The following is a 16,190-nucleotide window of genomic DNA, read 5'->3' as shown; positions in this document are numbered from 1 at the left end:
AGCTTCCCAGTTTCTTGTCGCGTATCCTGAGAAAGGGGAGTATTCCATAACTACAAAGGAAACTAATATCCTCCATGTAGTTTTTGACTTCTCCTTCAGCTCATTTTTAGTTGATGTGGATTTTTAAAAATTCAGGCTTCTACTTCTGGGGAGACTTAGAAAGATCATGAAAGTAAAATAAATGATACATCTTGATTTTCCCCCAGTTGTTGCCTTGCTTTCTCATCACTGTAGGACAAAAGATAGTTCCTTCAGGGCACCAGCATATCCAAGTAGTCTTCTGACTCAGCAACCCCCGTATTCTAGTGAATGCACCTGGATTTCTAGTTTTTCTCTTGATCTTTCTCACGCTTGCTGAAATGCCACAAAAATCAAGTGTTTGGCCTAGTACTTCTAAGACCCACTATACAATCTCATCAGAATCCAAAGATGGCATGGTACAGGCAAAGCCTGAGCACATCAGAAGGACAAGCAGAGGTCCTTTCAGCTTCAACAATGAACAAAGTACTCAAATTATTCCTCTCAATGTTCCCCCTCCCCCCGACAATTATTTATCAGCCTGGGAAGGAAAAGAGATTCTCAGTAAAGAGTTGTTGGCAAGTCGAAACAATGTGTTAAAAAGAAATAGGATGGAACAAGACTAACAAAATCAAGCAAAAGTGGATCTACTTTAACTAAACATCAGGCATTATTTTTATTTATGGAGAGAAAAAAAGTCAAAAGTTAGAATAATGAGAATTACGCATAGGTTTTACACAAATTGTTAAGGAAATACTGTCAACATCATTTTATCTGAGAATCATTTGCATACTGCTGTAACTTGTGCTAGAAATCAAAGGAACACTTTTGTGACAAAAAGGATGAAGATAATCATTCACTAGGAAATAATCTATTTTGGGATTATTTGGGGAGAAAAAGTCCATCAACAGAATATATCCTCCTAGGATTTCACCATGATCATTCCAACCCCATGTTTATTAGATGAAATTGTCACTTATCACTCAGAACAGGCAACAGAGAGCCCTCTCTTGGAAAGGATACATGTCAAAAAAAATGAAAGATGAAAAAAACGACAGGTTCTACTTCCTCAAGAAACAGAGACAGGACTATAAACGTGAACAGAAAGGTCATTGTCAAAAGCTGATAGCCAATAAAAGATGATGACAGTTAAAAGAGAACGATTTCTCTTTTGGAATTCAACTGCATAAAAATGACGTAAAACCTTTGAACTAGTAAAGGACACACCACTATTTCAATGATCGGAGTTTTCACAACTGCCTCAATAAACAATGAAAATAAAAGGCTAATCCAAAACCAGTTCCATAATCCGCCACACATCTAAATCTAGTCCTTGTGAGTTTACTCTTTCTGGCAGGTATTTGCCCACATGATTCAAGGTGGCTACTCTTCTGGTGAGAGAGTGGTATCAAAGAGATAGAAATCAGTCTCAGCCTTCATTACACCAAATTGACAAATCTTACTGTTTAGGGCAAATAATGAATCCATTGACAAATGGGATACATATGGGAACATTAAGAAAAACGATCTTAATCTCAAGATTACACTGTTGGAGAATATCATTTGTCCAGCCTAAAGCCACCCAGTGATCTAAAGGACCTAAGAGGCATGATATTCCCCTGAAATATACTCCCTCCCTCCCCTTTGCTTACAAGAATTCTATAGTATTTTACTAATTTAACTAATATGCCCAGTTTCTTAAAATGTAAAAAAACCCTGCAAGATGGGATATTAAGCTTGAGTTTCGATTGGTTTCAAACCTTGTGACTAGGTTTTGGATGAGGCAGACCATAGAGTATGATGGCAGAGAGATTAAGAAAGAGGAGACTGAGGGCGCACCTGGGTGGCTCAGTTGGTTGGGCGACTGCCTTCGGCTCAGGTCATGATCCTGGAGTCCCGGGATCGAGTCCCGCATCGGGCTCCCTGCTCGGCAGGGAGTCTGCTTCTCCCTCTGACCCTTCTCCCTCTCATGCTCTCTGTCTCTCATTCTCTCTGTCTCTCAAATAAATAAACAAAATCTTAAGAAAAAAAAAAAAAAAGAAAGAGGAGACTGAACAAACTGTTTCTCTTCCCAACTCCTTCTAGGGTTCATCCCAAAAAATGTAATAAAGGTGAAGGGTTTAAAGGATCATTACCTCATCAGCAATCTGTAAAAGGGAAATAAGAACTTCCTGATAAGGAAAGCTGCTAAACATTGGAAAAGACTGAATCCCTTTCCTAAATATTCTTGTTAAGTATGAACTTTTATCTGAATGACTTGTAATCCCTTCTATTAATCACAGAATCAAAATATACATAAAGACAATTTAAGACCAGACAGTATATTCTGGATTTTGTGTAGCTCTTGAATTTAGCAGTGACTGCAGGTAATTACCTTAACAATTCCATCTATTAAATGATATCCTGCTTTAAAGGTATTTGTGGAGGTAAAAAAGGTTTAAAGAATTGCATATGAAAATACTATGTAACGTTACATTAAATGCCTCTTTTTCTCAACAGGATTTGTCTTCAGCATTGGGAGAGTTTCAAATCCCCTAGACTAAATTAAGAGATCTCGAGCATGTTCTCCACTTTCATCTATGCTTTTCTTCATAAAAAGTTACAATTGCATTCTGCTATACCCTTGATATTTTAAAAAGCCTCTGCTAAAGTGTAAAAAGATAAGGGTATGTGATTTTCAAATATTATGAAACTAAAAGTCCATCAATTTTACTATAATTTTATAAATTTATTTTGCCCTCTCTTAATCTAAATGTATTTTAACCTTCCTTTCTACCCAAAAGCACTACAAGGCACAGCAGTGATCTATGAAAGGTGAGTGAGTGAGTCTGGTCATAGGGTCATGTCCTCAGTGAAGACACGTGAGGTCATGTTGGACTGAGAGTGGACAGTGAACAGTGTTGGGTTTTTCCTTATCCTGGGTAATTCAGGGGGAATGCACAATGAGCAAAGTCATCTTAAATGTTTGCTTTCCATTTAGCCTCTAAACAAAATGGAGTTTATATGTGTAAGAATAGCAGAGGAGAACAAAGAGATCCCCTTTGAACCCCCAATTTGTTGTGGGACTTTTGTAAGCATGGCGTCAAGCTGCTAAAGACTAGACATTTCAGAGTATGTGATGCCCCCCAAACTTACAACTCCCTAACTAACAGCTTCAACTTAGTGCCATCCACAAACCTAGTGAGAAAGGAAAAAAGTGTTGGGAGTAAAGAAACCAGTATTAAAGATTTTTGCTTTTAAACAGCTTTTAAGGTGCCTGCCTATTTGCCCCAGATACCGTCATTTCTATTATCTAGGCAGAAATGGGAATATGTTGGTGTGGCCAACAAAATCTAAGAACATAGAGTAAGAAGACAATGCAGGTTATGTAACAGGTAATTACAGTTAGCTTTAACAAATATGAACTTCAAGTGGTGTATTTTTCCAATGCTTAAAAAGCAAGGCCTTTAAAATTCCATTACCCTTAAGATGGTTTTAAATGATTTTAAATGTGATTATTTCCTAAACCACACAAGAGTAAAATAGAGCATTTATTGATGGAATAACAAAAGTGCTTTTCTTAAATATTCTTCAAAATACATTTGTACAACTTACAATAATATATCCAAAATAACTGTATATACAAAACATTACCTAGTTTTAATGTATGTGCTTTTTTCCCCAAAAATTACAAAGTAACTTCTTTTTTATTTTTTTTTTGGCAAAGTTCAACCTTAACAGAGGTGACAATTTTAAAGGTTGGTTTAAGAAAATAGAACCTGAGGGAAATTGACACGCAAGAGTCAATGACAAGCAAGAGATCTGGAGGAATATTTTTAGTTTGTTAAATAAAAATGTGTTTTAGAGTGATATTTTTCACATTACAAAAATAAACCAAAATGAAGAAAAGGTCACTGTAAAATGATGGAAAAAGGATCTGTAGACTTGCTCTTAGTATTTCAAATAGCCAACAATGCATGTCAAAAAATGAATGCAAGATCACAACAGTCTTGTATTTACTTTGTATTTGGAGAAGATAGTGAAATAAGTGGCCACATTCTGTTTTCTTTTAATTGCTATTAATATGGTTGATCTGACTGGCTCTTCGATGAATTTCATCCAAGAAGTTCTCCAGTTGTTCTATTAGCATTCGTTTTTTAAACCTGTATAAAAAAAAATAAGTAATAGCACTCTCAATTTCTTTTTAATGGATACAGATCAGTATAATTTTGTTTCATTTTGTTTTTCAAAGACAGAAACTGCCTTGGGAAGATTTTTCAAAGGAAAATGAAAATGCAAAAACAACTTTATGATATATAAAATTCACTGGAAAATAAGCAAATTATTTTATCAATGCAGAATTACAGTTTGTTCCTAAAACAAAGAATCCAGGCCCAGGTACAACAGAAGCAAGTTATCTGTTCTACATCCAAAAAGAAAAACAAAAAACCCCTAACATTTACAATGGTTACAAATATTCCAACAAAATTTGGACTCCCAAAGCAATGACTCCAATAGCTTCTGATGCTTTTTAAAAGTTGAATGTTGAAAGGAATGTGAAAAAAGTATGAATATAATCCCTACAAAACAGAAGAAGAAATGAATAGTTGGATGGTAGCATTAAAAAACCCTTGAGTTCTACTATTATAATTTGAAAGCTAGCAAATCAAGGATAATTAGATATCTGTGATATAGGTTATAGCAAACATTTAAAGTTCAAGTGGTGACTTGAAATTTTTTTCACTAATACGTAGAATAAAATTGCATTCATCTACATAAATACTCATACTGCTGATGCTTTTTAGAATATCCAAAAATGCTGTCCAATCTATACCCACTTCCCCTCTACTTGTAAATTCATATGAATAACCACCATAATATTACACATCTCTCTAAAAGGTGGCAGAAGTAGAGGGCAGGCACCAGGAATATAGCTAAATCCATGATGAAGTTTGAGTTGATAGAATGTTACATAAAGAAAAGAATCAGTTAAATACTCAAAATAAATAACATGAAAAGTTATGGCCTTATCTTGAAACTTCAAAGTGGCCTATGCTCTAGCCACTCCAAAAAAAAGGAAAAAAATTAACTGCTCTATCTAAAAATACCTTTATGCGTAGCATGGAAGAAACTGGGGGACTATTAGAGGGTCGGTATATTTAGAAGGTCAGGTAACACTAAGTTTTCTTAGAATACTAAAGAAGTCTTAAAGGAAAAATAAATGTTTCTGTACTCCCTAAACTCATACAACTATGCTTTCCAGTTAATTGCACTTCATAGTTACCCTTCATAATCTTGATCCACATTCTTTGTATTAAAGTACATAATCCTGGGCTACTGAAGCAATCAGAATAAGGCCCATTTGTCCAACTCTGCTCCCCTTAATTACATGTTTTCCTACGTACAAATGAACTGCATCCAAATATTGTCTTTCAAGGTTATTTCTAATCAATGATTAATATTAACTATAGTCCAAATATACAAAGGAGAAAAATTAAAGGCTATTAAATATAAAGACCCCCAAAAAGCCACAGAGTAGGATAAATGAGAATTATGCAAGTATCTGTAATCTGTAGGGAGAAAAGGTCCATAATTGGTGAAGAATCTGTATGGCTGTTTTTTGAGTGAATTCTTTCAATAAACTAAAAAAAAAGAAGAAGAACTTATACACACACACATGGGTGTGTCATATATATGCATGATACCATAAGTACAAAATAGAGATTATTAAAATACTGACTGTAATCTGGGGACTCATTTCATAATCATTTCAAAATGTGCAACAGATTATTTACCTTGATGCTTCTTTAATAACATTTTGTAAAAATATTAGTCTTGTTTGTAAACTGCCTTGCACATGCTTCAGTAACGTGAAGATTCTTTCATATTCTTAAAACAAGAGAAGCAAAAAGAAAAAATTAAGTGGCTTTTCTACACACTCTTATTCAATATTTTTCTACTGCAGTTTACTATATCAAGATATACTACAGAAACCAAGACATTCTTTGTAAAATCTTCACCACTAAGAATTTTATAATACATATATTTCATCATATATCAGCAAAGATAAAATAACTTATAAAACTGCATTCTTGGTAAAAGTTCCCATGAAGATATCAAACATAAAGCTTAGAAAAATAAGTGAAGAGCTTTCTGATAGTGCCACTGAAAAAGAAGCAAGGCGCCTCCATCCTTATAATTCAAATTCTAAACTACAGTTCCCATGGTAGGGAGGGGCAGATGGGGGAGGGAGTAGATGGGTACAAGTGCTATTTCAGTTTCAAGTTTTCACCTAAAACCCTGCCAAGGACTATAAGCCCCTAAATGGCAAGGGCTGTCTTACCCACTTCTGAACCACCCGTGGGTCACTGTATCATCACAGCAGGTGATTTGTCAACATCTTTTGAATGAATGCCAATAATATTGACATTTTATCCCACAAAGTTCTTTAGTATTCACGTAACAGACAGCTTTTATAACTTCTGTTTTTTGGCCTAAACACATCCCTGGTCACTATCATAGTTTAAACCTTAAAGGCAGTGGTAGACACTATGCCAGGAACTTCACAGATATGAAGTCATCTAATATTCACTCCATCTTTTTGGATTTGCTGCTACATTCAATTGCAGTTGCTATGTAGAAAAATACTCAGGACTCCAGGTTCCTGTCATGGTAGGAACTATGTGCAATTTATCTATGTGTTCTTTAAGCTCTGCTCTCAGTCCCTCCTGCTTACCATAACTACACTATAATACTCTGGATGTAGTAGATACTTAGTATTTGTAGGCTGAATAAAGAACCAAATCTTATATAGCTCATACATTGTTCAGCACTGATCTAGAATCAGATCTATGTTTTTAGTTAATTTGACTCTTCTTTGAGCACACACAGAAGTCAAATACGAGGTGTGCCTCTAATTATACTTACTTCTTCCTGGCTTTCGGATCTCTTTCATTATTTGTGCTTTTAGTTCAGTGTTGACCTCTTCATGGCTTCTGCAATGCATCAATTTCTTTCCTTTGTTGAGTGAAGATGCTGGTATATTCTCTTCAGGACACTGTTCTTTATCTCTTGGTTCCTCATGATTTTCTAAAAATCCACCAACAGTGAGGTCATTAGTTCCTAAATGGTCATGACCAAGAGCCTCTGTATGATTGGTTGGTCGTTCCAGTAAATTGGCTGGAGAAGAAGGTGAAAATTCAGCATCCATAGCATTTGGTGTAATATCTGATGAAAGTTGGTCTGCAACGTGATTTTCAACCACATCATCTATTGTCGAATCATTAGTGGCTTCTGAAACTAAAAACAAAGATAAGAAAAAAAATGACGTGAGCCAGTTTCAAAGAACACAGTAAAAAAAAAAAGCTACAAATAATATTACAGCAAATCACAACAAATCTCCTTGACAGATGCAAATTAACAAATAATATGATATGATCTTAAGCTTTGCCAAAGAGATGGTGGATTTCAGTGTGAAACATTTATAGCATTTACAAAATCTGTACAACTTTTGCCCTTGAGAAAAAAAATAAAAGATACTTGCAAGCAACTTTTAGTTCTCTGCTTTATTTTATGGCGATTTTACTGAACAAGTAGATTTCTAATACTTTAGGGAAATATACAGAGAGCCTTAGCTCATTCCAACCAACCTCTGCCTTATACACGTACTATCATTTAGAGGCAAAAGTAAACACAGGAAGTCCAAACTGCTCAATACTCTGCAGGGAACACACCATCAAACTGGTCACTTTATAGCACACTCTTTTCTTATAACCACCCAGCCAGTCTTTGTTACTTGAGCAACACAGAACAGTCTGGTGCCCACAGCAGCTCATCAGATTACTAGACTTAAAAAAAAAAAAGCTTGCAAACTCTGGCCCCCCACAGAAAGCAGCTAAATTAGAAGTTCCCAGACTGGTCACCAAACCTCCAGGACACCAGCTAAAGTCATCTCTACTTCCCTCATTTACTGTCCAAAAGGTAAACACATTCCCACAAAAATCCCTTAGACTTCTGACTCCCTCCCTAAATCCCCTTCCATGATTTGCAAATTTTCCTGAATATTCTCTACAACAACTCCTGCTTTAACTGAAACCCAGCTCTCTGGCCAAGAAACTGCTCCTCTTTTCAGACTTGAAGTGAAATTACATTCTCTCAAACACTCTCCACAGACTTAAAATAAGGATGTGGAGTCACTGACTCCTTCACCTTCTAGTGCCACTTTAAGATATTCTCCATGCACTCCTGTAACACTCTTGCTCTTCTGAGGCTCAACTATGCCACTCTGCTCATTCTCTCTCTCCTTATCACTAGCTTTATTGATCTCCAAGGTACACCTCTGTGGTCACACCTGGTTCACAGATTTCCTTATACCCCCATGTCCCTTGGGCATTGTCCTAGTCATTACTACTCAAATACAAGCAGTATTAGCACCATCAGAGAGTTTGCTAGAAATGATGATCTTGAGCCCTCCTCCAAACAATGAATTAGAATCTGCAGTTTAACTAGATCCTCTGGTGATTCAATTACACACTAAAGTTTGAGAAGTACTGTAGTATGTGACACTTCAATGTCTATGCAGATCACCTGCCAAGAACATGGCCTCTCAATTCTTTAATTTCTCATCTTGTTTGCCTCGCAAATCAAACACAAACCCATGGATAGAGGAGTATAAGCCTTATCTTTGCAGGACTCCCGCTGTTTTTCTTAACTCAGCCAGACTCTTATTCCAGCAACTCCTCCATTTTCTCCCTCCTATTCATCAGATCCTACCTTCTAGATGCCTCTTTTATCTATCCAACTTACATCCCATAATGTATTACTTTTTAACAGTGTCCTAAATTCTCTTTATATTGTCCTCCCATGATACCTGCCAGGCAAAACTCCAAATGTGACGACTCTCTATCTGCTTGCTCTAGACACTTGCATTTGCAATGATGAGCACTACTGGAGAAATATGATCCAGCTCTGCAGAGTTATCACCATCACCAGCCAAGTATTCCTGGATCTTAGCACTACCTAGCAATCTTATTACAACCTTCTCTCCCTCTCCCACAAAAGACCATTCTAACCTTCTCCACTCTCTTAACATCTCTGACTTTCCCAAATCTCTCCTTCCCTCTCGGTAGTGTATGTCGCCTACTTCACAGGGGAAAGAAAAGCAGAGCCGTGAAACAGGAACTTCTCTACTTCCCACTGTTAAACTTGTGCCCACATCCATTCTGCTTCAGTGGAAGCCGCACTCTTTCATCTGGGCTCTGGACCATTCCCTTCTGCCTTCCCAGTGATTTTGTGCTGATTATGCTTTCTCTCGTCTTCATTTTCAACCTCTATCTATTGGTTCCATCACACCAGCATTTAAACATGCTCAACTCTGTCATCTTAAAGACAAAGCAAAGTCACCATCTTTAACCCCATGACTTCTTCCAGCTATCATTCTCTTTTCCCATCTCCCCAAGGCAGCTAAACTTCTTTGTTTTTTACAATTATATATACATACACAAAAATTTTATTTTATTTATCTTATTACGTTATGTTAGTCACCATACAGTACATCATTAGTTTTTGATGCAGTGTTCCATGATTCACTATTTGCGTATGACACCCAGTGCTCATTAAAACTCGTGCCCTCCTTAATATCCATTACCAGGCTAACCCATCCCCCCACCCCCCTCCCCTCTGAAACCCTCAGATTGTTTCCCGGAATCCATAGTCTCTCATGGTTCGTCTCCCTTGCTGATTCCCCCCACCTTCAGTTTTACCCTTCCTTCCCCTAATGTCCTCCGTGCTATTCCTTATGTTTCACATATAAGTGAAACCATATGATAACTGTCTTTCTCTGCTTGACTTATCTCACTTAGCATAATCCTCTCCAGTTCCATCCATGTCAATGCAAATGATGGGTATTCATCCTTTCTGATGGCTGAGTAATATTCCATTGTATATACGGACCACATCTTTATCCATTCATCTGTTGAAGGGCATCTCGGCTCCTTCCACAGTTTGGCTATTGTGGACATTGCTGCTATAAACATTGGGGTGCATATGGCCCTTCTATTCACTACATCTGTATCTTTGGGGTAAATACCTAGTAGTGCAATTGCTGGGTCATAGGGTAGCTCTATTTTTAACTTTTTGAGGAACCTCCACACTGTTTTCCAAAGTGGCTGTACCAACTTGCATTCCCACCAACAACGTAAGAGGGTTCCCCTTTCTCCACATCCTCTCCCACATTTGTTGTTTCCTGCCTTGTTAATTTTTGCCATTCTAACTGGTGTAAGGTGGTATCTCAATGTGGTTTTGATTTGAATTTCCCTAATAGTTAATGATGTTGAACATTTTTTCATTTGTCTGTTAGCTATTTGTATGTCTTCTTTGGAGAAGTGTCTGTTCATGTCTTCTGCCCATTTTTTGACTGGGTTATTTGTGTTCTGGGTGTTGAGTCTGAGGAGTTCTTTATAGATCTTGGATACCAGCCCTTTATCTGTAATGTCATTTTTGCAAATATCTTCTCCCATTCTGTGGGTTGCCTCTTAGTTTTGTTGACTGTTTCCTTTGCTGTGCAGAAGCTTTTTATCTTGAAGTCCCAAAAGCTCATTTTCGCTTTTGTTTCCCTTGCCTTTGGAGACATGTCATGTCCTGTCTCACATTGAGGTCTTTCATCCATTTAGAGTTTATCTTTGTGTATGGTGTAAGAGAATGGTTCAGTTTCATTCTTCTGTATATAGCTATCCAATTTTCCCCACAGCTGAACTTCTTAAACTGGTAATTTACATTCATTGTCTCCATTTTCTCATCTCTCACTCCTCAACCCACTTCTTTATAGTGTTCTGTCCCCTTGACTCCACCAGAATTGGCTCTTGCTAAGGTAGCCAAAGACCAATAGAACTTTCCAATCCTCTTGACCGATCTGTTTAAGTATCTGAGACTACCAACCACTCAATTCTCTTTCCCTTTAGCTCTCATGACGCCAAATTCTTCTCATCTCCTATTTCTTGGATTCTTCTTTCTCAAGTCTCCTTTTTTGAACCTTGTTTCTCTCCTTAACCTTGGCACTTTCAAAGTTCTGTTCTAGGCTGCTGCTTCTCATTGTTTCCCTTGGTGTGATTTAATTCACTCCAATGGAGGTTAAGACTGCCTCCTACACCTCCCTCTTTTTCCCCCGTCTCTTCTTCGGCGGTCTAAACTAAAATACCCATCTTCTACCCCAGGATCTCCACGTGGCTATTTAATGGGTGCTTCTAAACTCACTCATTCTCTCTTCTTCCACTCCACCCTGTCACCCTTGTCTACCCAGCATCTCGCAACTCCTCTCTTGCCCTGGCTCCAATATCCAGTCCATCATCACCATGTCTTTGCTGGTATTTCCAAGTATTTCTCAAATACATGTTCTCCAAACTCCACTGCCAGGTCATTAGCTCTTCCCTGGGTTTCCTAACTAGTTTCTGTGCATCCATAATAATTACTTAACAACATCAAATATCCTATCAATGTCCACAATCTAATTAATCTTACACATTTTCTATTTGTAGGGAAAGTTCGATTTTATTTGTTTCAGGGTCCAAATCAGGCCCCGTACAATGTAATTGGTTTATATGTCTTTTAACTACCTTTTTAACCTATAAAATCCTTCTGTAACCTCTCTTTTTTTCTATGCATTTTTTTCTGGCAACATACTGACCCCATTTTCTTTGTCCTACAGTTCCCCACAATCCAGATTATGCCAATTGTATCCCTGTTTTGTCATTTAATATGTTTCTCTATCCCTTGTATTTCCTATAAATTGGTAGTTTGATCTAGAGGCTTGATCAGATTAAAGTTCAATTTCTTTCTTTCTTTTTCTTTTGGCAAGACACTATATAATTCTATCAGGAAGTATAGAATATTTGGTTTCTCTCCAGTTAAGATGTTATAAACTACAAATAATCACTACCTATAATTAATGCAATCATTAATTCACTAAGGTTCCCCTAAATCCATTCTTGTTCTTCCCTAACAATATTCCACACAATACAGTTGGCCTGGTCTTTATAAAATGCTAATCAGATCAGGTCACTCGCTCTTCAAAACCTTTCAAAGATTCTCATTGTCCTTAAAGTCTAGAATCTTTACAATGGCCTCCAGGGCCCTCCATGATCTGGCCTCAGCCTATCTTTCATTTCTTACCTTATCTTATTCCCAACACCTTTGCTATACTAGGCTTCTTTCAGTTCCTTTAATCCCTTCTCTTTAGTGTATATGTTTGCACATATTCTTCTTTACCACCACTGTAGCATATAGTAGCATGCAGCAAACTGCTTAGCACTACTACTAAATGCACAGCTTTAGTGAAACAACTCCCATTCACCCTTCAAATGTTGGCTTAAACATAACTTCCTCAGTAAAGGGTCTTGACCTCACAAACTAAATAAGTTAAATCCTCTTACCAAATGCTTCCAAAACATACTTGACTTCCCTTTTATAACATTCATCACACTTCTAATGAAACATTCAATGACTATCTTTCCTTACTCATTATAAATGAAGGCAGAGATCACTATTGTCTCATTCACTGCTATACTTCAACGCCTAGCACTGTTTACAATAGCATACATATTTAACAATTAGTTGTTGAATTAACCTGAAATTGAAAACCATCGTCTGTGGATACTGATAATGCCCCTTTAATAACTGTTATTTTGAAATACTTAAGACTTGTAAATGGTATTTAGATCATGCTAGCTATAATAAAACATAATAAATATATGAAATGTCCAACAAGTGTTCATTAAAAAGACATATAAAATGATTACATGCTAATTAGCAGAAACAAGTATCTTCTCTAGACACTCTTGGGCTTTATCAATCAGTATTTTCTATAATCTATTAAAAAATCTCTTCCCCCATAAAGAAACAAAAAGCAGCAAATAATGTTTTTTTTTTAAAAAAACTCTTACTTTTATGAAGAGGAAGGGGTTTAATAAGATCTGGCTGTGCTTGAGTCATAGGTACAGGTGGTCCTTTTCCTCCAATATGATTGTTCACAACCGGATTCTGTTGTCTGCCTCTTAGTAGTGGAGACATACAGCGACGTCTTTTAGGGATCCCTTGCATATTTGGTTCTCCAGGTCGTTTATGTTTATTTTGAGGTCCAGCCACAAATTCATCTGCTTCATCTATCATCATACCCTATAACAAAAAAGAATATAATTTCCCTGGATTTACATACAGTCTTTAAACGGCACAACTAATTCCAATCCCCATTAGAGCAACTATTTTATAAGTATGTTGACATTTATTAGTCTACCAAGAAAAGTAGCTTACTTTAGTTAAATTAAGAACTGTTAAATCTACAAATGAATTATACAATGGAACATTTCAAGTTTACCTTTTTATCTAGCTTAAAAGGGTTGCCAAATGTATGCAACCTTCGAGGCTGATCAGGATCAAGTTCTCTTAGTGGAGAAGGTACTTGCTTGAGGTATTCCTGGTAATTCCCCATTTGTGCTATAGGAACACTGTGCACTTGATCTTTTCAAATAGAAGAAAGTAACAACAAAAGTTAGCCTCACTAAAACAACACTGTTTAATTATCAAGTAATGTCTTCTTACATATGAACACTACCTGGTGTTATTCTAGGAAGTCTTCCCTTACGATATGTGCTAAATTAGTGAATGTTGTCACTATAAATATTGTGACAAAAATGAAGTCTTTTTGAGATTTTTAAAATAAAATTTAAGGGTGCCTGGGTGGCTCAGATGGTTAAGCGTCTGCCTTCGGCTAAGGTCATAATCCCAGGGTCCTAGGATCGAGTCCCACATCGGGCTCCCTGCTCCTTGGGAGCCTGCTTCTCCCTCTGCCTCTCTCTCTCTGTCTGTCTCTCATGAATAAATAAATTAAAAAAATCTTTAAAAAAAAAAAAAGTAAAAATTTGAAAGAATTGATTTTATCTTCTAAACAAAGCAAAAATATTGCAGTTTATTTGAGTGTGCAAAATAAGCAATATGTGTTAACATTACCATGAAAAGGAATGTCTCTTCTACTCTATTCCAATTAAGCAGAATTTAATTATAGCAAAATTTACAGAAAAGATATATCACACAGATAATCCTCTTTATATAAAGCTATGGTTGGAATGCTTACATCAGAGATGGCCAAGAGTTAAATTCTCATCTGACTTGATATGTAGTGTATGCCACGGATACAGCTGAAGGAACAGGACATGTACTGACCAACCAAGTTAAAACACCAGATACCAGGTTATCACAAGAAAATGATTTTGTGTGTGTGTGAATGCATGACCAAAACCTTTAAAAAAGAAACTAAGCTGCTAACAAAGATTGTCACCTCTGGGGAATAGAATTTGGGACAACAGTGATGATAGAAAAAAAGTGTCGAGAATGGAGGATGACTCACTTCTTACTTCATTTGTTTGAATTTACAAAGAAAATATAATACTACTATAGTAATTCTTTAAATGCTACATTATCATATCATGCTTTTTTAATATAAAGAAAGAAATTCACCAAAGAAATACCATTATTTAACACCATGATCTAACCTTCATCCTGTCCTTTAAGAAATCTGCGGGTGCTCTTCAAAAGATTAGATCTCATTCGTGTTAAGTGATCCAAAAGATTCCGCCTTGGTATGTCATACGCATTTCTAAATGTCTGTGGCTTCAAATCCTGTTGAAAAACATTCAAAGACAAAATTTATTTTTATTTTTTAAAATTTTTTTTTTATTTAAAGATTTTTTTTTTTAATTTATTTATTTGACAGAAAGAGACACAGCAAGAGGGGGAACGCAAGCAGGGGGAGTGGGAGAGGGAGAAGCAGGCTTCCCACCGAGCAGGGAGCCCAATGCGGGGCTCGATCCCAGGACCCTGGGACTATGACCTGAGCCAAAGGCAGACGCTCAACTGACTGAGCCACCCAGGCGCCCCCAAAATTTATTTTTAAATATAGAATTAAAAGAGACTAAAATCTCTAGCCTGAAGTACAGGTTTGGAAATAAGATATACAAGTCTCATTAGCTTTAAAAATAGAATAAAGAATTATGATGCAGTCTTAATGTACTGTTTTGGGAACCTGAAGATTAAAATTGAGTTCAACCAAATAAATTCACATCTTTCAAGATGTTATTATATATTCTGGCCAAGGGAAGTAAATATCTTATAAAACGAATTTCCAAATTTTAAAGACTCTGAAGGTTTAAAGAAGAAACATAGCTTTGATATATAATTCACATACAATAAATTAACCCATTTAAGGTATACAGTTTGATGGAGTGTCAGTAAATTTACAGTTGTGAAACCATCACCACAATCCAGTTTAAAAACACTTCGATCATCCCAGAAAAGTTCTTTGTGCCCATTTGTAGTCAATCCATTTTCCTATCCCCAGGCATCCACTGATCTGCTTCCTGTCGCCCTACATTCCATTTTATAAATGGAATTTTGCTATATGAAATCTTTTCTGACTTTTTTCACTAAGGATGATGTTTTGAGATTCATCCATGTTTTTAACGTATCAGTAGTCTATTCTTTTTTTACTGCAGAGTAGTATTCCTTCTATGGAATATTTTTACCCATTTTACAGTTGATGAACAGTAGTTTTCAGCTTTTGGCGATTATGAATAAGGCTGCTATGAACATTTGCATACAAATCCATTATATGGACATATATCTTCATTTCTCTCATGTAGATAATAAATACATGGTTATATAGTAAGTAGAGCCATTCTAGTGGATGGGAAGTGGGATCACATTATAGTTTTAATTTGCATTTCCCTAACGGCCATTAAGGTACAGCATCTTTTTACGTGTGTTCGTTCGAATTTGTGTATCTTATTTGGTGAAGTATCTGTTCAAAGATTTTGCCCATTTTTTACTAGATGTTTATTTTTTTATCACTGAGCTGTAGTTCTTTATAAATTTTGATACAAATGCTGTAGCTTTTGATACAGGCTGTAGCTTGCCTGTTCATTTTACAAAGTTTCTTTTGTAGACAAAAATTTAAATTTTAATGAATTTTAATTTATCAAGTTTTGTGTGTGTGCTTTTTGTGTTATATTTGAAAAATCTCCGATGACCCCTGACCCAATGTCATAAAGACTTTCTCCTGTTTTCTTCTAGTAGTTTATAGTTTTAGGTTTTACATTTAAGACCATGAGTGCTTCAAGTAATGTGAGATAACGGTCAAGTTTATTACT

General features: G+C 36.3%; 1 protein-coding gene across 4 annotated transcripts in view; it reads right to left on the bottom strand.

Moving 5' to 3' along the window:
* The window catches only part of INTS6 (integrator complex subunit 6), a 106,701-nt gene that overhangs the window by 12,385 nt on the left and 78,126 nt on the right, over positions 1-16,190 (bottom strand). For 3 of the 4 annotated variants that reach the window (XM_006745846.3, XM_081814901.1, XM_031041964.2), the window contains 6 exons: positions 14,538-14,664; positions 13,364-13,506; positions 12,933-13,164; positions 6,925-7,296; positions 5,793-5,886; positions 670-4,160 (listed from right to left, as the gene is read on the bottom strand). In XM_006745846.3, coding sequence (XP_006745909.1) covers positions 4,067-4,160; positions 5,793-5,886; positions 6,925-7,296; positions 12,933-13,164; positions 13,364-13,506; positions 14,538-14,664 — 1,062 coding nt within the window. In that variant the 3' untranslated portion in view covers positions 670-4,066. Of the gene's footprint in view, positions 1-669; positions 4,161-5,792; positions 5,887-6,924; positions 7,297-12,932; positions 13,165-13,363; positions 13,507-14,537; positions 14,665-16,190 lie in introns of those variants that run through there. The other variant, XM_081814900.1, reaches the window with a different exon arrangement.

Source organism: Leptonychotes weddellii, chromosome 3 (genome assembly GCF_054177405.1).
Source record: "Leptonychotes weddellii isolate Sample4059 chromosome 3, ASM5417740v2, whole genome shotgun sequence".
NCBI lineage: Eukaryota > Metazoa > Chordata > Mammalia > Carnivora > Phocidae > Leptonychotes > Leptonychotes weddellii.
This window is presented reverse-complemented; position numbering and strand designations above follow the sequence as displayed.